This window comes from Syngnathoides biaculeatus, chromosome 21 (genome assembly GCF_019802595.1).
Source record: "Syngnathoides biaculeatus isolate LvHL_M chromosome 21, ASM1980259v1, whole genome shotgun sequence".
Lineage (NCBI taxonomy): Eukaryota > Metazoa > Chordata > Actinopteri > Syngnathiformes > Syngnathidae > Syngnathoides > Syngnathoides biaculeatus.
This window is the reverse complement of record NC_084660.1, coordinates 3428820-3450345: the sequence shown is the minus strand read 5'-3', so window position 1 is coordinate 3450345 and position 21526 is coordinate 3428820. Positions and strand designations below refer to the sequence as shown.

The following is a 21526-nucleotide window of genomic DNA, read 5'->3' as shown; positions in this document are numbered from 1 at the left end:
CGAAAAGGCAAGCTGGCGCCGCCTGGCGGAGGTCCTGAGCATAGCCGCTGTGGGAAGTCGAGGGAACGGAAAAATTCCCACCGGGGAAAAATCTACCACACACATGTACGTGACAAACAACCATTTTTTTTTTTTTTTTTTTTAAATAGACCAATCATCCCAGCACGATACAAAGTTCACAGCCCGGGAAGATTACGCAACTGTGAACAATGACCAACGTACGCAGAAGTTACCAAGAGTTTTATACATATACAAAAATTTCTACTGTGAAATTATTGGTTCATTTGGAACGCTCATCACACAAAAGTGTGCACACCCTCATTTATCAACAGGAGTCAAATGTACTCACACTCTGTACTTCAGTAAGAGGGAAATGTATAAATAAATGGGGGAAAAAAGTATAAATAAGTGTCTGACATTCTGCTCATTTTTGGAGGAGCTCTCTTTTAAAAGTCCCTTCAGAATAAAACTGCCCAGGACTCTCACACACATTCCATGACCGGCGTCAGTGGGGTAAAGGTCAGGACATGGGAAATTTCCAGGACTGTGCCATCTTTTGTATGTGGGGGTGGGGGGACAGGATGGAGCCGGTCGCGTCACCCCTGTGAACTTTATTTGGTGGCCCTTCTTGAAGTCTGGGCACGCCTCGGTCCGTCCGACGACCCGGAGGAAGAGGCGAAGCGGGCCGTCGCCGGCGCCGTCGGCGCTCGGCCCCGCTCTGACTTCACGCCGCAACAATCCCGTGATTAGCAATCTTGTTAAATTCTACAGCTTTCTCTCCCAGCGAGCATTCCCGGCCGCCAGTTAACGCGAGGACTAATCAGAGGAACATGGCATGTAAAATTCTGGACAAAAGGAAACAAATAACACATGTGCATCCCACAAGTTCACCTTTGAAAGCAGCGCTCAGCACATCAACAACCTGTGGTGGGAAGTAACCAAGTGCAGTACAAATATTGTGTTAATTATGTCAATCTTCAGTCATCTGTACGTGAGCAATTCTTTTTCAGACCACATTTTCCCTTTACTCACTGCATTTTTCGTCACTCATTATTGTTTTTAGTAGTACTCTAATTTTACTGAAGCATTTTTTTTTTCCACACAAGTATTTGCAATTCGGCGCACGTGAAGATGTCTCACTTCTTTGCAAAACTCCGCATGAACGCCTCATCGTGTTTGCGAGCCGATGTCGTCATACGCGATGCTGACGTGTTTTTACGAGCCGCGAACATTTGATCTTGTCTGCCGCCGCACGTGTGAAAGGTAAAAATGAAAACGCACGATCGCCCGGAGCCATTTTCCACAACATCTGGTCGACCCCGACCCGTCTGTCATGCTTTTTCATGGGATTCAAATAAGAGAAGGAATGCCGATAATGAGTGGATTATCTGGATGTTTAAGGTTCCTAAAACGCAACCCAGAGGGACACCAACAAAGACGCGAGTTCACGGGGGGAAAAGACAGGAACGAGTCATTGCTGAGGGAGAGGAGGAAGCTAGCAAAAGGTCCACGAAAAAGAGAGCTGGAGGGAGAAAGAGAGATCTCCGTTGCAGCCCACCCACACCGCTAACACACACACTGCGGTCGGCGGTTCACCCGCAGTTCGCAATGACCATAACAACGCCCCGAGGACGAGGGCGAAAGACGAGACAAGGACGAGGCGAGCGGCCGAGGATGAGGCCGGATGCGGTAGCGCCAGGCGTGGAGAAGAAAGGCCAGGCGGCGGGGAAGCCTCATTTGGAGCTCTGGGAGCGCCGGACGCAGATCACTCCCGAAAGGCTTTGCCGGGGAGTTCACAACCAGGTCAGGTCAGAACAGGAGCCCATGTTGTCCGCTCGATTTTTATTGATAATACAGCCGAGAGAGACGTACGCGACACAAAGTTGGCTTTCAGAGCCCGGTGGGACAGGCTAAACCGGCTAAACAAAGGAGATAAGTCGAATGGAACCAAACAAAGTGAGTGAAAGGTGGGGGCGGGGGCAGAAATAATAAGCGCCAACCAGCTTTGGACCTGGCAGATCAATGCGGTCCCAAACGTCTTTCCAACGTTTGAGCGCTCAATGGGACTTTTGTTTACAAGGCCGGCGAGCCGACCAAGTCAAGTTTTCCACTTAGGTCGAGTTCACAGACGAACTTTTCCATCAGTGGCTTGATCCACCTCTTCTCCCGCTGATGCTGAGGATGATGACGGGAGCCACGAAGAAGGGAAAAAGAAGCATCTGAGGGGGATGAGGAAGAGGAAATGAAGATCTGAACACAGCAGCGCTCAAAACTGACATTCAAAGAGAATAACGAGGCCATTTGGAAGTTTTCCTCGCCGTCGCAGCAGGCGCTCGCAACATCAGAATCCATCTCCGATTCCGTGGCGAGGGTTCAACTCGCGCTGGCTGCGCTCCGTCCGCTCGCCTCGCCGCGTGAGAGGAGCCCATGAAACGGAAAGAGAGATGAGAGACGCCACGAGGGAGACCGGCGTGACGCAGACCAGAGCGGCGCGCGTCACCGCCGGCGCTTCTGACGGAAGACTTCTCTTCCAGGTCACTCCGCCACCCGAGCCGGTCCGAACGGCCCCACCATCTTCATGGCGGCGTAGTTCTGCGGAGACGAAAAGGCAGAATTTGACTTGGGAATGGTATTTAGCGAGGAAGGCTGGACCCTTTCTACGAAAAGCGCCGGAAAGTTTCCAGCACATTACCTTGAGAAGTTGGGCTGGGGAAATTTGGAAGTAGCCCAAGTGACTCAACTCTCGCATATGCCGTACTATCGGCACCTACGCAGAGGCGTTGCAACGCCTTCAGGAACCGATATCGGTGCAACGACTAAAAATATAGTAGCCTAGCGATGACAGAGTCACTTTCAGATGTCTCTTCCCTGCTTGTCTGCGCGATATTACTGCATTATACTGCCTCCCAGTGGCTGAGGCGGGCACACCCGAAAGAGCGGCGCAATGAATTGAATTGAAGCATGAAATCATCATGCACAATCTTGAATTCTATACATTCTATTTCATGGAATGCAACGTCGCTACAAAGTAATGTTGAGTTTTGTTTCTTTTTTTTTTTTTTTTTTGGGGGGGGGGGAGGCTGGAATGGATTAATGGCACTTGTGTTGATTTCAATGGTGAAAGATGATTTGATTTGAGTCAAGGACAAGGGACTAATTCAACTTGTATCTCAAGGCACCGTGGGATTTCCAAATGCCGTTGTACTAAATGGAAATTACTTCTAGCCGAAGCTGGCTTGGACTTCAAATTTGAAACGATGTCGTCCACTATGAGCGAACGATGATTTCTTTTGGCATTCTGAATGGACTCGAATGAGTCCCCATCCATCCATCCATCCATCCATCCATCCATCCACTGCTTTTCCGCTTTGTATCCGTTCTTTCGGTCATGACCCGCAGCTCAAACCCCCCCCCCCCCCCAAAAAAAAAAAAAAGCAAACTTGCCGGAAAGGAGTAGAGGAAGACCCCGAGGAAGAGGAGGACGAGGAAGAGGATGAGGAAGAGGACAATGAAGCATTTAAATCGTCGCCAAAGGATGAACCGCATCGTCTTGTAGGGGGACGAGAACCACAGGAAGGAAGTCTCGGGTCGCCTGGACAGATATTTTTCAATAGCTTCAATGGAGATATTCCTTTTATGACTTTTTGTTTTGTTTTGTTTTTTTTTTCCCCTCAGTTTGCGCTCACCGAGGCTCTTCCAGGTGGGGGTTGACGTTGGGCTCGTCTCGCCCCAGCCCGGCCGGCCTCTCCTCATCTTCTTGTTCCGTCACAATCTCCAGCGACATCTCCACCTTCCCCTGCATCATCAAAGACAAGCGTGAATATCATACAATGAAAAAGTTCACAAAATTCGAAGGCGGCCTTTGCTCACTGCAAGGACTTTCTGTCCGTCCTGGTCGCGGATGCAGGGCCACCAACCCTTGACGGTCCTCTGCCGGAACAGAGACGCCCGCGGGTCGGCCGGCTGCTCCAGCAGACGCAGGCCGCACTTCCCCGCCGACTTGGCGGGCCGGATGATGCGGTTCAGATCCAACACCAAGTGACCTGAATGAAGGCAAGCCGTAAAAAGTCAAAGTTCAAAGGCAGATCGGCAAAAGAAAGCAAAGCAGGAGTCAGTCCGACCTCCGGTCTCTTTCGGACAGATCATCTCGGATCGTCGAGATGTCGTCGGCTGGTAATAAAAGTCAAGGAACATCTCGCTCGTATTTACGGTTTTTTTTTTTTTCCTGGGCCCACTTACTCGCCACAGGAATTTTCAAGATGGCCGACGAGCGGCGAGACGATTCATCCGTCCCGGCTTGGAAATGCGCCTCCCTCGAAAGGTCAAAGCCGGTTCTGATGATTTTATGGATTAGGAAGGAAAATGAGATCAGCGTCAGGCCCCTTTTTCCGTATTCACGGACCTCTGAGGGATCCCGAGGTGAACGTTAGTGCAGTTTGATCAGAGTTGACGTTAAATATGGAGGCATTGCGGCGTGATGAACGACTGGCGGGAGACGACGCGTCCGCTGCAAGTGTTTTTCCAGGGTTCCCGAGCAGCCGACGGTCGGAAAATGTCTGACCCTCGCACCGAGCGGGAGAATGAAGAAAGGCAGCGGTCGCGCTGATGAGCCGAAGACAGGCCGGAATGGAAGAAACTCTTTGAGGCGGCCGCGCCGAGCAAACCCGAACGACAGGAAACACCGCGGCGGACCGACACGGTGACAGATCGCAATCTGGATTCCTCATCTTCCTCCTCGGCCTCTCCTCATCCTCGGGTCGAGCGCCGAGCTATTCATCAGGACGGCGCGAGCTGGCGCGGCGTCGGGCTCGGAGACAGGCGCGATCCCGACAGCTGGAGCCGGGAGCGCCGCGACCTGGGTCATCGCACGTGACTTGCGAGCCGCATTTAGCGCCAAAAGTTAGCTGAAACCATCTTCCTGTCACCCGGGAGGAATTCTGTGTTTTTCTAAAGTGCTTTAATAGGTAGCAGTCTGGAAATACCGCCTCCTTTCCAGAAAGCATTTACTCGGGCGCCAGCAGCTCGACTTTATTTTAAGGTTGTAGGTGAAATTCCCGACAGACGCATGCACGCACGCACGCACGCAGGCACGCAAACAATTGGGTGTAAATACCAAGGTAGTCGTCGAAGGAGAACTTGTCGTTGTCCCACACCTGAATAGTCAGTCTGGGGGCAAGTTTCGTTTCAGCTTTGTCCAGATTCCAGAAATGTTCCTGTAACAACAGATCGAAAGTGAACTGACCACACTGGCGGTGACCGGTGAAAACCACTTCCTGTCCTCCGCGTCACCTTTTTGTCCACGACGCAGAGCTGCTCGGCAGGCAAGTAGAGGAAAGGGAAGACGAATCTGTAGTTGAAGTTGGCCTCCCCGTCCAGCGAGCGGTAGTGGACGTCCGTCTTCTGCTTGTTGTGCTCGTGGCCGTCCAGCCAGCTGAGGAAAAAGCCAAGGTGGTCAACGGGAGGGGTCGTTCCGACCACGCCGTCCGTCCGTCGCAGCTACCCTTTCACATAGATGTCGCTCATCTTTTCCCCGCTGACACTGACGTCGTCGAGGATGACGTCGCTGGCGTTCCAGATGATGCAGCGCAGCAAGAACCTGCAAGTCTATCGATCAGCACGGCAACTCCCCCACGTTCCATATTTTGGAAAAGGTGATTTTGTGCAATTTTTTTTTTTACTTCTTGGCCTTGCGTGGCGTGATGTTGAACGGGGGTCCGGGGGGTCCCAGGAACTTGGGGAACAGGTCCACCCACATCATCAAACGCCCCTTTGAGGAGGTGGGGGGGAATTTTCAAACCGCCGCGAAGCCAGGACGGGAAGCCGACGGAAAGCGGAAAAGACGAGTGACCTGCTCGATGTCGGGCCGCAAAGGGTTGCGCAGGGCTCGGCTCTCGACGTGTTCCGGCACCAGACCCATCTGCCTCAGGATGTGGAGCGAGAGTCGCTCCTCGATGGGGCCCAGGTGGCGCTGGCACGTGTGTCCGTCCGCTAAAAAAAAAACAACACGCGGGTGATGTTTGTCATCATATTATTTGCATTTTTTTCCAAACGCGGCAACGTCACGTGTCTGACTGACCGAGATCAGCGGCGGTGTACTGCACCCCTCTGAATCGGACCGCGTCCTTGTGGTAGACGGGCTTCCGCAGGTTCCGACGCTCACACGCTCTTGACAGCAGCTGTCTGGGCGTGAGCTGGTCCCGCCACCGGTTCACGCCCGAGCTAACGGCCGACATGCGAGGGAGAAACGCGGGTGAAGGGCTGCCCGTCATCAGGGCGCACAGCGACGCGAAACACCCACAGGCAGTACGACTGCGGCAGACCGCAGCCGGCTCCGTATTTCGACAGAAAGCGGTTCTCCAAGTCGATGAGCGTCTCCCCGATCTTCTCGTCTTTGGACAGGATGTTGTGGTCATACAGCGCCACTTGCAGGTCCTTCTCCTGGGGGAGGGAACAGCTCAGCTCGAACATCCTGCACGGGGAACATCACGTGAAAAGCGACGGCAGCGGCGGCGTGACGGGCAAAACGTTGAGGAAGTGCTACGTTGGCACGGACTCGAACTCCACCTACTTTCCAAAAACGGGCTCCAGAGTACAAGGTATGTAGTTTTCATGGTCATTGATGGTCTTCTTCCCAAGTGTGATCTTCACATAGGGGTCGCACTACAACACGCAGACGCAAAGTCTGTGTACACGCACGAAAAGAGTCTTTTTATCACGGTGGTCTCTTTGAGGGCCCACCTTCCCGTTGGCATCTTTGGGCTGAAGTCCTCGAGCCTGGACAATGTAGACGCGGACCAAACAGTCCTCCACGCCGTTGGGGGGGAGCTTCCTGAACTTTCGGGGGGGCGCGGGGGCCGAGGGGTCTTCGGGCAAGGGGTAGATCTTAAACATGCCCTGCTCGACGACAGCACAAGCGGGTTGAGTAAAGAGTCCGCGGCACCAAATTGTCGCATTGCTGGGGTGAGATTCACCTTGAACTCGCCCACCACCGAAGGGTCTTCGCTGTCCGACTGCATCTTTCCTCGGTACAGCGTGAAGGTTTGACAGAAATCCCAAAGACCCTCGAATCCCTCCACCTTCTCCAACTCTCCATCATAGACCTGAGCACGGAGCCAGAACTGACTTGAGAACGGCCGGCGAGATAACACGCCAAGAGCACGCTGACCTGACCTGCAGGGCGTCACGGCCTCGCTCCAGGTACGTCCCGCACTTGTTGGTCTCTCCCGTCGAGGCGTACCACTTGCTCCACCAGTCCACCACCTCGTCTTCCTGCTAAGGGGGGGCAACCAGAGGTCAGCCGTGGAGAACATCCACTTACGCCGCGTTGTGCACCTGACAAGCCAATCAGTTGAGAAATCAATAAAAGCGCTGCCCCCAGGAGATGTCGAAGCGGTCCAGAGTGGAAGATTAAACATGTTCTGAGTCGCTTGTTAACACATTTCTCCAACTTTCTCCTCAAACCACATGAAAAGTTTGCTCTTGGAGAAAACAAGAAGTCTCTTTGTTCTGGAATGTGCGCTGGCGTGAAAGTAAAGCTTGTAAAGTGCGAGCGCGGCTGCCATGAGTCATGTGAAGCCGCGCTCGCCGTCTTCCATTCTCTACAAATGTTGACTGACGGCTTTCTGCGGTTTGGTTGCGGGCCGGCGGCTTTTTATGTCGCCGTTTTTTTTTTTAAATGGAGACCCATTTTCCCAGTATGAGCGTCGTCGTCGTCAACTTGACTAAAAGTCGTCTCGCTTTGGCTCCGGCCGTTTATTTTTTTTCTCACAGTAAAAACCTCGGCGGCGGCGGCGGCGCACGCACGTTCGACGTCGACCCTGCGATGGCCGCCAACCTTCTACCCTTCAAGGGAGGCTAAAATGCTCATGCGCCACTTTTTCCTTTGTGTGGGTGCTGAAATCTTGGACAAGAGCGCTCGCTCGGCGGGGTGGGCCGAGCGCAGGATCCCCTCTCGCCCGCTTCCCACACTCGGGCACGAACACGACAGCGTTCCCTCGATTTTTCCAAAGGGCCGGCACGGCACGGAAAAGGCCGGCGGTCGAACCCGCCCGCCGCCGACCGAGCGCGCCCACGTCGACGAAGCGGCAGGGGGAACGCACGGTCCACGGAGCAGATATCAACGGGGGTATCTGGGCTGATCCCGCAGACAGATGATCGCCCTGAAACGCTTCCAAGTCCCAAAGCAAATATGAGATGACAGGTAATCTGGTCATCATCATCATCATCATCATCATCATCACGGCCGCAACGCATGAGCCCACGCAAGAAGCAGCAGCGCGTTTTTTTTTTTTTTTTTTTTTGCTGCCATGACTTATTAGTCGTGAGTCGTTCAGCTCCCTTTTCAACGTTGTGCTTCTGCTTTATTGACTTTGTCCCTCCTTAAGCCCCTCTTTGCTCACTGTCTGCGGTGGAAAGGATCTACAGTGTAGCAGCGCTGTTGACTTTGGCTGCAGCCAGACAGAAAGCCAAGCCTTTAATTTGACTGGCTTCAATATCGGACCCTTAATAAAACAAATATCTTTGTTTAGAGAGAAAGAAATCGCCCCCAATTACTGCTGAGCGCGGGGGGGGGGGGGGGAGCACGACAGGCCAGGAAGTGTACTTGCACACGAGCGTTAACGTGTGTAGTCTGCTCGGGGTCATGCTAAGTCTTCTAATTGACCTGGCTTGGATAAATAAAATGGAAGAACGTTACAAGGAGCACGGTCTCCCGCTCAAACGGGAGATCCGATTTCGTGCGCGACCGCACGAGCGCGGCTGCCTCGCGAACGCCGCTTCTTTTTCGCCGCGAGAGCGCGAGGCGAGAAGTGTCGTATTTCGTCTCCTTCCATCCTCCGTCCTCATCTCGGCCCCGCCGCTGCGATCCATCAGTGTCGCGCTGAAAATAAACGCCATCAATAAAAACGTTCAGACGACCGCGACCCCCTCGTTAGCTGCGAGTTCCTTTCTTTCATTTCTGTTTGTCTGTCATTGCCTCGATAACTGGAAAGTGCCGTTCTGTGGAAATTGCATATGAATGCCGGATTATAATGCAAGGAAATTCATTCCGTGGAAAACATTTCAACGAGGGGCTGAATCGGAATTGCAGGAGTATATTTGGAAAATGTGGCAGGCGGAGGAAAACCGTCTTCATTTCAGAATCCCAATGTGGAAAAAGGTCCAAATGAACGTCGGTGCTCTTCGGCATTCCCAAAATCAAAGAGCAACCGAGCGCGTCTTTCCGGCCGCATTCGTGTGCGGACCGAAGAGGCGCGCGGGACCCACGTGGAGGCTGCAGCTAGAAGGCGAGACGTTAATGATAGCGGAAGCGGCTGCGTCGGCGAGCTGCGCGCAGAGACGGACAGAAAGTAAGCAGCGTGGGGCACGTTCACAGCCTCAGATATGACACGTGGGGAAAAATTGGGGAACCTTTGAATTGGGCCCGCAATGTGGCCGCGCTATGCATGTGAAACCCGCTTTGCATTGTTCCCACGTCATGTCTGGGGCTGTGCCCGCGCAAACATCTTCATGCGTATTAGTGAAAATCCAATCAGTTCGATGAGGAAGAAGAAGGGAAGGACGCAAGGTCAACTGCGGATGACCACCTGATGCGCGATGAGTGGCTCCTCGTCGCCGACGGTGATGAAGGCGTCGCCGCTGAGCGCGCGGGGCACCCGCCCTGCACGAGCACACACACACACACACGTTCACATCCTCGCGGGACCGGCGCCCGTCGCCGTGGGCTCACCTCGGCCTTCGTCCGCCTGCGCCGGATCCCTCGCCTCCGCCTCCGCGTCCGCGTCCGCCTCCTCCGCCCCGGGCGGGCAGCGGTACTCTTCCAGGGAACGGATGGTGCGCTGGCCCACCACGGGCTTCCTGCCAAACTGACGGTTGTCGATGATCTTGATCACGATGGGGGGCGTGTAGAGCTCCTCCACGGGGAGTCTCTGCCGGAAGGAAGAAGCCAAAGACTTTCACTGGTCAAAAAAAAAAAAAAAAACCACTGCATGTTTCCGACAACTTCGTAACGTTTACGTGACGCAACAATAACTGCATTTCAAGCAAAGTCAAACAACAACAACCCCAAAAAAATCATTCTTAGATTAGAATTGCAGGAAAGCGTCAAAGGTTGCGCCGAGGTCACCAATTTGAGTGTTTCTGATTTCCGGACGGTGACGCATTTGGGCTTTCCGGCGTGAGCTGGCCCACCCCCGCCAAATAAAAACTTGAGCGGCTTGGTCCACTCAACTTTTCTGATGTAAAATATGTGTCTTGGCTCAACTTTGGATTGGGAAACACTGCCTTAGTCACCCTGCTTGTTTACCTGGACGCAGAATAAATCGACATCCAATAGTCGGTCGGACTGATTGAAATGGAAAATATGGAAACATTTCCAGCGCGGGGCTGAGCGTGTCACACTGTAGCGCCCTGACGGGTGTTTAGGGGAATATGATGAGAATGTTTCCATCCGCCGGAGCGTGCCGCCACAATAAGACAACATAACCGGGGGAGTGGGGGGGGGGGGAGACCGTGGGGGAGGAGTCCGCAACGTTTCCACATTTGGCTGCGGCTTTTCCGAAGGCGCAACGTAAAGGTGGCGCAGTTTGGCCGCTCACCACGTCGAGGAAGAGGACGTTGACGTCAAAGTTGGCCTTCTTCTTCACGCTGCGGATGACGCAGCTTTGGACCGCGGAGCCGCCGCATTCCACCTGCAGGCTCGGAGAGCTGACGCTGGCCAACTGGAAGCTCTTCAGGTTGCGGACGCCCCAAGCCAACACCTACGCGCGAAAAAAAAAAAAAAAAAGAAACATTTTCTTTACCTCGTATCAGACTCAAACTGACTCCAAACGATTGCGCGGAGCCCCGTGTGACGGCCGCCCGTGTCGCTCCGGCGTGCTACAGGACGTTCACGCAAGTCGGCACAAAAAAAAAAAAAAAAGCACTCAGCCGTTCCTCGATGGCGGTTCTTTGCAGGACGGGTTTGATCCCCTGAGGCACCACGAAGACGCCGAGCTCCCTCTGGGGCGGCAGCCACGGCAGGTCTGGCTCCTCCGACTGCAAAAGCCAAGTGACGTCGGCCCCCCGCCAACAAAAACGAGAAAAACATTGCGTCGCCCTTCAATTTGTGTACCTGCGTCTGCACGCTGTCACACAGGAATCCCGGGAACAGCAGCTGAGGGACACGCATACACAAGGAGTCCGTCAGCTATTCGTTCAACTGAACAGGCGCAGATTTCGCACCTTTCTAGCGTGTGACGCACCCGCAGGGTCTCCCCGCGCAACGGACACGTCAACAGAGGCTTTCAATCCTTTTCGATCCATCCAAAATTGCAAAAAAACATTCCAGCCACGTCACAGCCAGACAATCTTTCACACTCGCATTCAAACCCGCGTGCAAATTAGTCTTCGATGAACCCAAGGTGCACTTGGGAGGAAGCCTTCGCACCCTTAATAAAGCCGCCGCACAGGAATGCCGTTCCCCCAATCCGAACACCGCGACTCACCTCATCCAGAACGCGGCTGGAGGTCCCGACGTCAGCCTGAGTGGGAGCGAGCAGGGGAGACGACTTGAATGGAGCGCAAATCAAGGACAAGCCAGGAGAGGGCGCCGCCCAACTCACCTCCAGGCCTGGCACGCGGTGAACTGCCGGCTGCGGAGTGAGCGACATTTTTCATCAGCACCTCAAAAACTTCAGCCGTCCCAAATATTATTATTATTATTATTTTTTTTTTTTAAATCACCTTCTCCCACCGTACGAGCTCGAAAGCCGCCAACAGCTCGCCGGCGTCTTTGTCAGCGAGCCGGATCGGGAACCAGGCCAGCCGAGGCGAGTGGCTCATCGAGGGCGTGCACACGCAGCGACCCATAAACTCGTCGGCCCCCTGCGGACGTTCTGGTTTTCTAACTGGGTTCATTCCTCGACTCCAGAGACGTGCCCGGATCGTGTCCCGACTCACGTATGCGTCCCGGTCGTAAAGTTCCACCACCACCTGCGGGGGGTCGGCCACCGTGGCCTCAGCGTCCCCGAAAATTTCCACATCGTAGAAGATGAGTGTCTGGTCCCAGGTGGGATTGAGGCTGTTGCGCACCGTAACCGTCTTCTGAGACTGATGGAGGAAGGACACGACGGCGTAGGGGTCTGCAAAAAAAAAAAACGTCGGTAGGCTGAGCAGAGGGCGAGGTTTTCATCAACAGCGATGCAGACAGCAGAGAGGGCAATCGCGGCTCGCAGGACGACTTGGGGCCTCGGTCAGGGCATTTGCACCTGATTTTAGGTCTGAGCGTACCGGAGAAGCTGTCCTTGTCCATGGCCAGCAGGTCCCGGGCTTGATACATGTAGCAGCGCAGGTGGTAGCGGGTGCCCCCTAGAAAAATTAAAACGGACAGCAGGAGCTGGCGGGTGCTGAAAAAGACGCCGCCGCGGCGACGGCGAGAGGACGCTCACGGTCAAAGACGCAGCAAACGGTGGGTCTGTTGACGCCAAAGGTGCTGGTGACGGACTTGTCGTCGTGTTTGTCTTCGACGCTGCTCTGCGAGGGCGAGACGAGGCACGGGGTCAAAGGTGAGCCGGGCGACCGGCTCCGGCTCCGGCTCCGCCGCCGTCCTCACCAGGGAGCACTCCAGAGCGAAGATGGCCGCCGGGCCCGTCTTCTCCAGGGGCTCCATGCGGCAGCGCCACCGACGCCTCCGGAAGCTGTCCGTCTTCCTGGGCTTCAGGTGGAACCTCCAGCCCAGCAGCGAGGCGTACTCCCAGCCCTCGCGCGCCGAATCGTCGGGACGCTGCTGCGAGGGCACAGCGGTGGGGCGGGGGGGGGGGGGGTGTACAGTACAGTGAAAATCCATTTTTACTTTTGCACTTAAAGCACATTTCAATCTGAATGGATTATTATTATTATTTTTTTTTAATCAATACTCCTTTCTACGCCTGTACCCCTACTCGAGCCCAGAGCACTTTGAGCAACTTCAGTCGGAGCTCAGATTTGTGCGGCGACAGCGCCACCTGGTGGATCATTCCGCTTCGCTCACTCTCACAAATGATCATTTGCTGCGATGGCTTCGACAGACAATCACGTGATGACGGCCGCCATTTCTACAGACAAGCTGCGCCTTGCAGACGACGATATCGACCCGTGCACGCCTTTGAATTTTTCAACCGGTGACCTTTCTGAGGGCATCCATCTTCTGCTGGTCCCGCCTTCTCAAGCGCGTCCAGCGCCTCCGCCGGTTGGTGTGGTACATCTTCTCGGCGGGGACCCAGGACTTGGGCCGGCGGTCCGGCGGAACGGTGAGGCCGTACTCCCAGCCTGCGGGCGCGTCACGCAAAAGGAGGGGCGGGTCAAGCGCCGCCCCCTCGCGGTGCGTTCCGGAGACGGCGACTCACCGTGGTCGTCCACGCCCCTGTTGAGGTCCTCGCTCCACTCCGGCTCCTCCCACAGCCAGCCCGGCGGACACTCCACGTCGTCTTTGGGGACGGCCTTCTCCCCGCTCTGCCGCGCAAACGGGGTTAAGTGCGTACCTACGCGAATAAAAAGAAAAATCCTCCGCGTCACTCACCACGTCGGTGTATCCCTCGGGCAAGCCGATCCACTGGCCGCCAGGGAGCCTCATCTGGTTTTCAAAGACTTCCTCCGTGTAGGTCATGTGACCAGCGTCCGCCTCAAACAACAGTCTGTCACGCGGTTGAAATCGGAGGATTAGTTGGCGTATTTCCGACGCGTCGCACTCGGGAGTCGTGACGGCTTACGTCCTCTCGGGGCTTATGTACCAATCCCCGGCCCAGGTCCAGCCAGGCGAGGGTTTGAAAGTCTCCTTGGGCAGTTTCACCTTTCCCGTCACGTCACTGAACTTGGGGCAAGTAAGACCCGTCGTGCCCCAGCCGCCCACAAGGGCCAGCCGAGTCTGGTTCTCGTACTGTTGAGAGAGGAGAGGGAGCCGGAGAAGCCTTCGAGCCGGCCGTCCGGCCGGCGGCCGATCGACCTTACCGTCTCGGCGAACACGGACAGTTTTCCCTCGGCGTAAGGGTTGAAGTGTTTGTTGTCCGCGGCCAGTCCGAACCACACTTTGACCCGGAGCTGAGCCGGGAGTTTTCCTTCAACGCCGCCGCCTTGAGGATACTGCGCCACAGCGACAAAAACCGCACGTGAGTGACCTTTCATCGCTAAGAGCGCCAACGACCGCGCTCGCTGTCAAGTATCTGGGCAATTTCATTGGATTCATCGTCGTTCCATGACTGATGCCGTGCAGCCCTGCCACTTTTCACTTGATGAATCGTTCTGCCATAAACTGCGAACTCAGCGGTTTCATTGAACGCATGAAAGGTCGAAGGGCAACGCGTGAATACTTTGTTGCGCTTGTCGAGGTGAACTCATGAACGGCACTTGAAACGTTCGTCAAATACGTGCACGTGGTTTTGAAAAGCAGCTCCGGGTTTGTGTTTTTCTCCTCACTTTGAGGAAGACGGTCTGCAGCTGTCCGCAATGTTTGCCCCCGTGTCGCTCGGAGTAGAGGACCGTGTGGGCCGGGATGCGGTGGTACGCCACCCGTCGCTCGCCCTGCAGCATCCAGATCACGACGTCGGGAAGGCTGTTCTGAGGCTGCACAAAGACGGGGGGGGGGGGGGGTTAGACTTCCTCGTCAAATATTTGTCTTTCGTAGCCCCGGCGCGCCCCGGCCCACCTCCTCGGCCAAGATCCGAAGGCGGCCGGCCCAGTCCTCCGCCTGCTCCATGACCGCCGAAAGCTCCGTGGCCGGCCCGTGTTTGAGGGCCAGCGCGGCTGCCGCGATCCGCTGCAGGTGCAGCGCGCGAACGTGTCGGAGCGAGCGGTCCAGAGGGGTCGCGCAGGGCCAGCGGTCCAGAGCGGGCAGCTCCTGACTGGGGAGCGGCGACAAAACACCCCCGAGGCGTTGTCGCACGTCACATCGACGAGGACGGCCGAGAAGATCCGCGTGAATGGGCGGCGCCCGCCACCCGCTCAAAGGGCTTACCTGCAGTCCGCGATCACCTGATCCAACAGCTCCACCACTCGCAGCTCCAGCTCCCCCATTTCGCTTCCCGCCTTCATTTCCAGCTGCACCCGCTGCAGGTTGGCCTCCTGCACGCACGCACGCACGCACTCAGTCGCGATTCTGGCATCCGTGCCAGAAAAGTCAGAATGCTCACCAGTCGCTCCAGGACGGCCAAAAGCATGTTGAGCGCCTCGATCCTCGGAGCGATGTCTTCCCACGCCGACGACAGAACCACCACCGGCTTCACGTTTCCCCACGGGAGGTAATAGTAGTGACAACCTGGGAGGCACACGGGCCGACGGACGCGGCGGCGTGAGGCGCGGGCGGACAACGGCGCGGGTGGCCTTCACGGGACCCACCGTCGAACACGGCCCCGCTGAACTGCGTGGTGGACGCCAGCGGCAGGCAGCTGTAGTCGAACTTGTTGCCGTAGTTCCCCACGCTGACCTCAAACTGGACGGCGTCGACCACGTCTTGGAGGAGGGTGGCCGAATAAAAGGCCACAAAGAGCGAGAACTTCCTCTTTCGGAGGAATTTCTGCCGGGTGAAGGTCGCAAGCGTTTGGCACTTTTCACCGGTTCGGCTTTTGTTTTCCCCGCCCGCGTCCCACCTCCACCAGCAGCAGATCGTCGGACGAGATGTCTTCATTTTTGGCTTCCGGTTTGTCCACCAGCTTTGTGCTCAGCTCCAGCAGAACCCGACCCCGGTAGGCCACGCCCTCACCCTGCGCGGCACAAGGAACGAGCGCTAGCCGCGAACCGTGATGTCGAATCTCCAGCTTTCTGCTTTTGTCGCAAGTCACCGTTCCGAGATTCAGGGCTTCGTGGGGGTCGGTGAAGGTGCTGAACTCTCTGGGACTGCCGTACAAGTTGACAAAACACGGACCAAACGTGGGCAGGAATCCGAGCGCGTCGTCCACTGCGGACAGACAAGACGGACGGGAATGTCACGGCGACACCGAGGACCTTCTTTGGACACAAACTGGCAGAGAAGAGGAAAAGGTCAGAGGACATACTGCCAGCTGAGGCTCTCCATGGGGTCACGTCGTCTGAATGCCAGAAGAGGAAGTGGGAAGGACAGACACATGTGCAACGGAAGAGACAAACTCTCACAGTTTTTGAAGTCGTGCGCGGAAAAGTCAGAACGCGGCTGTGATTGACAGAAACGCAAAAGCAAACGAGCCGCCGGCGTCAAAAGGACGCACATTTCGCTGGGCTCTTCCAATTCTGTCATTTTGGGGAAGCGCCAGGTCCACGTGGACCGTCTCAGCCAGCGTTTCCCAGCAGTCATTCGAGGGCAACTCACCCGCAATCTCCCCTCCGGGCGCCGAGATCTTGGACATGCACAGGTGGGCGGTGCCGATGACATCGTTGTGACTGGCTCGGTCCCTGTCGGGAGAACGTCAGCGGAGACAAAGGAAAAGGGAAAATGTTTGGGGCGACTTAGAGACGCAGACGTCAAAACTGCCGACAAGAGGGTCAACCAGTCAAGAAGTCGGATCCTCATCTTCTCGCACATGGACGGAAACTGAATGGGAGCACAAAGGATGAAGACCCGTGCGCCGGCTCAGCAGACTTCAAGGGTCGCCTGCGGGACTCACCCGGATCGGCATCGTGAGGCTCTGGTGCCATTGCGGATTGGCGGTCTTCTCCAGAACCTTGGTGCAGACCTAATTCCAACACAAACGACGACGTTTGAAAGGCGCGCACGTGCGGCCGTGGACATGTCGTCGCTGGACACCAACTGTTTTGCCGGCAAAGTGGATCTCCACCAGAGGATCCACCAAGTTCTTCCTGTTGCTGTCGAATCCGAAAATCTGCCTCATCCCGTCCATGAGGGCGTCGTCCACTGCGCACAAGAGGACGGCGGCTGAGAGCGCGCCGCCCGGCGGGTCGCCCGCACTCGCCACTCACTCTGAGGAAGGTCCTCGGCCCTGAAGACCCTCAGGGTGAAGGCGGCTCCTCTGACGGACAGACCGGCGGGCCTCAGCAGGTTCCCCTCGATGTCCTCCTTGTCCTCCGCACACTGGCGGTCGTCCGCCTGGAAATCCGCCGCGGGGTCACTCACGTGTCCGACATCCCGGGCATTTAAGAGCCCGCCCGCTCGCCTCTCACTCACCGGCGGCTCGTCTCCGGCGGCCAACACCCACAGGCTGACTTTCAGGTAACCTCTGACCCCGGCCGACGGGTCGTCGGGGTCGCAGAGGAGCAGCCACTTCCTCAGGTGGCAGTGCCCTGGCCCAGAGACGGACCGTTCATTGGACGCGGGCGGCGGGGGACGCCGCGGCGCTCGTTACTCACGGTGCTCGCCGTAGACCGCGCCCACGTCCAGCTGTCGACGCAAGCACGCAAGTCAACCCGGGAGAGGCCTCACTGCGGACGCTAACGCCCCGACGCTCACCTTGAACTCTCCGATGACGCCGTCCGTTCGGAAGGACGCGCGTCGCACACCTGTCGGCCCGCGACGCGGCTCATCAAAGAGGGCAAGCGGCGGATTTTGAGGAGCGCGGTGGGCGGCTGCCACTCACCGTGAGGAAGATGGGCTCGTCCAACAAGTCGGACGGCGTCTCAAAGAAGTTCATGGAGAAAGTCTGCGGGCAGGAAACGGACTTGAGCGCGCAACCGAACAAACTTTTGGACTCTCGGCCCGGGAGGGACTTTTGAAACGTAAAACTTGATCATTCGTTTAAATTTTTTCTTCTTTAACATCCTTATTGGTGTGTTGGACGCGTGCCTTTGAGGGGCGTGGCTAAGTGAGTGACATCAGGAGTCATTCGGTCTAATTTGTCAAAAGTGTCCAGATTTTGGATTTCTGGGTTTCACCTCGTCAAAAGTGGGGTTGTTGCCTCTGCGGATGCGCGTCCTCCTGCTCTGCCCGCCCACCGTCACCTTGACGACCGGGTTGACGTTGACGCCCGGCAGCTGCCGAGCCTGGATGACCCGCACGCGGACCTGCGCGGGCGTCACCGGCGTGAGGAACGGGCCAGTGGAGGGCGCCGGCGGCCTCCTCGTGTACCTGAATGTCCTGAGGCTTGTTGGCCAGCGGTTTGGGGCGACTGCTGGCGCCCCTCCGCCTCCTCTTCAGCCCTCTCTGGGTGTTGCGAGACGGCGGCGAGCGTTTGGGGATCTGGGCGGCGGGCGACTCTCGGCCCTGAGTCCCCTGGGGGCCGACCAGGACCACGGAGCGCCCGTCGTCCTCGCCCGTCTCCTCCGGGACCTCCAGCATGATCATGCTCTCCGTGTCCCCGTCGCCCAGCGTGTCCAAGGAGATCACTGCGCCGACACACGCACACTTCACTTGCCTTCGCCGGCGGTTAAAGATTGCCACCTGACGGCGTGAGGACCGCGGTTCCAGAACCTATCTGGCCGAATGAAGGTGGGCAAAAAGAAACGTGCGCTCGAGAACGGACGCAGCGACATCTGCCGGAGTCACAGCTGCGGTGGAACTGCAGCTGCCGCCTCCGCCGAGTGTGCGCCGCTAACAGCCGCGATAGCTTCAACGCACCCGTTCACGACAAGAAAGTCGATTGTGTTCTATTCTATTCTATTCTATTCGACGGGTTCCGCTGAGTTTCCACAGCGGACGGCCGGCGCGTGAGCGACGTGTTACTTGTGACGGTGTCGAGCTCCACGTTCGGGTTGCCGTGAGGCAGCGACGGGGACTGGAAGATGGGAGCTGAGCCCGGAGGCGGGATGTAGGAAACCTGCAGGGTCAGTGTCGCCTGAAAAAACAAACAAAAACAACACACAAGCTGTAAAAGGCCTGAAAATGTCGACAGGGCCACTGGGACTAAAGCGTGTGTCACCCCCGTGTTGTTCCTCTTGGTGTCCAGCAGAGGGAGGGTGAAGGACGCGGCCAGGCCGGGGGAGCTGAGCACGTCTCTGACGGCCAGACGACTTTCGCCCAGAAACCTGCGCGAGCCGCCTCTGAAAACGTGTGCCGACGCCCGGGCCGCTCAAGAAGCTCCGCTCGGAGCGCTCACCTGTTCCTCCCCATCTTCTCGTGGTCCTTGACGACGCAGTGAAGCTCGGCCGCCGGCTCCAAAGGAACCCCCTTCAGATCCCATTCGAAGCCCTGGTCAAAGTCAAAGCCCGCGTCAGAGCCGCAGCCGGCCCGACGGCTTGTCCGATCTCACGGTTGGGAAGCCCCACCTCGTTCCAGACCGGGTTGGGGTTATTCTTGATGACCTTGGTCTTCTTCTTCGAGCCTGAAGGAAGCCAAGAGAGCGCTCATCATGCTTCTTAATACATGAACGGGGCCAATTCTTTTCCTGCGTTTGCTGGCTTTCCTGTTTTTGCGAGGACACGCGGGCACGTAAGCGCACCCCCGCTTTCGTCAGATATCGTAACAAAACACCGGTTGCCCTTCCTCGCAGGGGTCAAGAGGGTTCACTCGGCCTCCGTCCCCCGAGAGCGGACATTCCGACTCGACGTCTCCAAGACGGGAAGCGGTACAGCGTCGACTTCCCGGCAGTTTCAGCTCGGCGCGAGAAGAGACGACGACCGGGGTTGCGGCCCCCGCTGTACCTTTTCTTCGGTTCTGCGATTCAGTCCCATTGCACCGCTCGGCCCTGCCCGAGTACCGGAATATTTTGGGATGAGGCTGGAGGACGGAGGCCCTCCCTGTTGGCGTGCCCGACAGCAGGAAATTGCGTTCGCACAAAGGCAGGAAGTCAAGAGAAGCGGCTCGCCTCCTGGACGCGCGACCTTGTGCCAATGTGGCGGCAAACGTACTGCGTTTTCAATTTTGGAGCCGCGAGCGGCAAAACCAGAACCTTTTCAAGATAAATGGAAGGGGGCCGCGGTGCCCCTCGGGTCCCGCCCTCCTCTTACCTCGGAAGGTGACACTGGCCAGGGGGTCCGAGCGCCTCAGGTTGTTGGCCCGCTGGACAACGCAGCGTAACATGGTCCGACGGGGCCGGACGGCGCTCGTTACGTCGACCGCCGAGATCGGGGACCGATAGCGGACGGCAAAAACGAACTGAGAAAATTCGAAAACTTACAATGAAACCTCCAAAAAAAAGATCCTCGCCTTGAGCGAAAAAGAACAACCACCGCCCAAAGGAGACAAGTCGTGAGCAAAGTCGCTTCGGAGCAAGACTGGATCCCACTCGGAGGAAAAGTGGCTAACAATTGAGCGCATCACCTCACATCCACAGGAAATCGCAACATTTCCTCTTCTCACATCCCTGCCCGGCGCCTGCGAACTGCACTGCAGGCGTCCCTTTTTTTTTTTTGTTTGTTTTTTTTTTAAATTGATGGATTTCATTTTCGCCTTGGAATGTTTGCGTTACTCTTCCGCACGATGACGAGTTTCTTCCCTTGCAGATAATTAAACAGCGACGCGGATGGGGAGTTTGGCTGTACAGCGCGCCCCCCTCCCACGGGGAGACATTGAAGCTGGCTTGCCAATAATAGCTTCTCAGCTGTTTCACAGGAGCGGGGTGTGTGTGTGTGGGGGGGGGGGGGGGTGTCAGTGTTTAGATGACTTATAATACAGTATTGAATATTTGGATTTTTGCACATCACAGCTACAACGTGCCGGTTCCCGCCCGTCCCGACCACTCGCTCACCTTCGTGGCTGACGGCGCAGTAGGCGTCGCTGACGTCGTCATCGGGCGTTTGCAGGCGTTCCGCGCACAGAATGAACACGCGCAGCATGGCGCGCCGACGGGATCGCAGCGCAAACGTCTCGGGGGTGGATCCAAATGTCGTCCTTGGGGAGGCCGGACAATTTTAATAAACGCTGGGAAGGAGACAAGCAGAGAGGCTGCTGAATTCCAACTGCTGCTCAAAGCTCTGCTGCTTCCCTCCCTCCCTTTGCACCCCCTGAACACACATTTTATTTTCGGACCACAGGTGGGTGCGCACACAAAAACACACTCGCTGGGGTCAGACTTCACTTGACATAGAAGACCAATTTTTTTTTTTTTTTTTTTTTTTACACACATTTATGCATACAATCACTCTCCCTATATAAATAAATGTAATATCTGAATATATATATATTGCGAGAGAGAGAGAGCTGTGTTATTTTCTTTTTTTTTGGCCACCATCATGACCATATCATATAATTAATAAAAAGATATATACACACACACAGACATAAAATACTGGGTATTTTACCCCAAAACTCGGCGTCAAAAGCGAATAGTATTATTAATCATATTTAACCTAATATGTGTTTAATGGTGTCACGCCGTCGCTGTGATAGCTCACTGAGTCGTCAAATTTTGTCACCCACGTCGTCTTCTTCTTCTTCGGCACGTCCCGTACGTTTGGGGGCGGTGTGGGGGGGGGGTAACTCAGCCGCATTCAGTTTTGAATGACATAAAAGGGAATACAGACAGTACACAGCGCATGAGTCGTTTTCGTTTTCCTTCATTTGCACCATTTTCTTGAGGTGTCCATGAAAAATGTATGCAACGACCACACGCATTTGTACCAATTATGTTTTGGGACTCACAATTATTCAGCTTGTAGAGAATTGTTTTCAAAATCTTAACCTCTTGTGACAAGAGCAACGACGCCCTCTTGTGGC

The 21526-nt window shown here is 55.9% G+C and overlaps 1 protein-coding gene across 3 annotated transcripts; it reads right to left on the bottom strand.

Moving 5' to 3' along the window:
- Positions 1–172: 172 nt before the first annotated feature.
- dysf (dysferlin, limb girdle muscular dystrophy 2B (autosomal recessive)) lies at positions 173–20868 on the bottom strand. Of its 3 annotated transcripts, none has more exons than XM_061808106.1 (55): positions 20559–20868; positions 19138–19193; positions 18969–19060; positions 18792–18897; positions 18596–18707; positions 18002–18258; positions 17809–17937; positions 17510–17576; positions 17387–17436; positions 17287–17317; positions 17105–17220; positions 16900–17026; positions 16731–16834; positions 16587–16655; positions 16470–16513; positions 16292–16374; positions 15789–15904; positions 15597–15710; positions 15346–15523; positions 15141–15265; positions 14966–15072; positions 14657–14852; positions 14428–14574; positions 13963–14094; positions 13725–13891; positions 13535–13649; positions 13362–13467; positions 13142–13284; positions 12590–12763; positions 12426–12510; positions 12268–12345; positions 11938–12119; positions 11722–11862; positions 11601–11630; positions 11484–11519; positions 11111–11152; positions 10935–11034; positions 10596–10759; positions 9728–9926; positions 9585–9658; positions 7171–7269; positions 6972–7100; positions 6739–6894; positions 6569–6660; positions 6299–6469; positions 6077–6219; positions 5849–5988; positions 5679–5767; positions 5501–5596; positions 5290–5431; positions 5114–5213; positions 3871–4043; positions 3687–3796; positions 3445–3592; positions 173–2592 (listed from the first exon to the last, which is right to left on the bottom strand). In XM_061808106.1, exons 1-55 carry the CDS (start codon positions 20644–20646, stop codon positions 2536–2538), a joined length of 6327 nt encoding a protein of 2108 aa, XP_061664090.1. In that variant the 5' UTR covers positions 20647–20868; the 3' UTR covers positions 173–2535. The 3 variants fall into 3 exon arrangements, with proteins under 3 accessions (XP_061664090.1, XP_061664092.1, XP_061664091.1); XM_061808108.1 differs by lacking the exon at positions 20559–20868 and adding an exon at positions 19819–20084; XM_061808107.1 differs by lacking the exon at positions 20559–20868 and adding an exon at positions 19819–20083 and having other exon boundaries at positions 7171–7272.
- Between the last annotated feature and the right edge of the window lie 658 nt (positions 20869–21526).

Bases quoted from the DNA above. Each gene is read 5' to 3' on its own strand.
- dysf (XM_061808106.1), bottom strand. From the start codon at position 20,646: ATGCTGCGCGTGTTCATTCTGTGCGCGGAACGCCTGCAAACGCCCGAT. The intron at 6,895-6,971 runs GTGAATCTCACC...GTCGTCGAGCAG, and splicing joins CGGTGGTGGGCGAGTTCAAG to GGCATGTTTAAGATCTACCC. The intron at 5,989-6,076 runs GTCAGTCAGACA...TTTTTTTTTTAG, and splicing joins GTACACCGCCGCTGATCTCG to CGGACGGACACACGTGCCAG.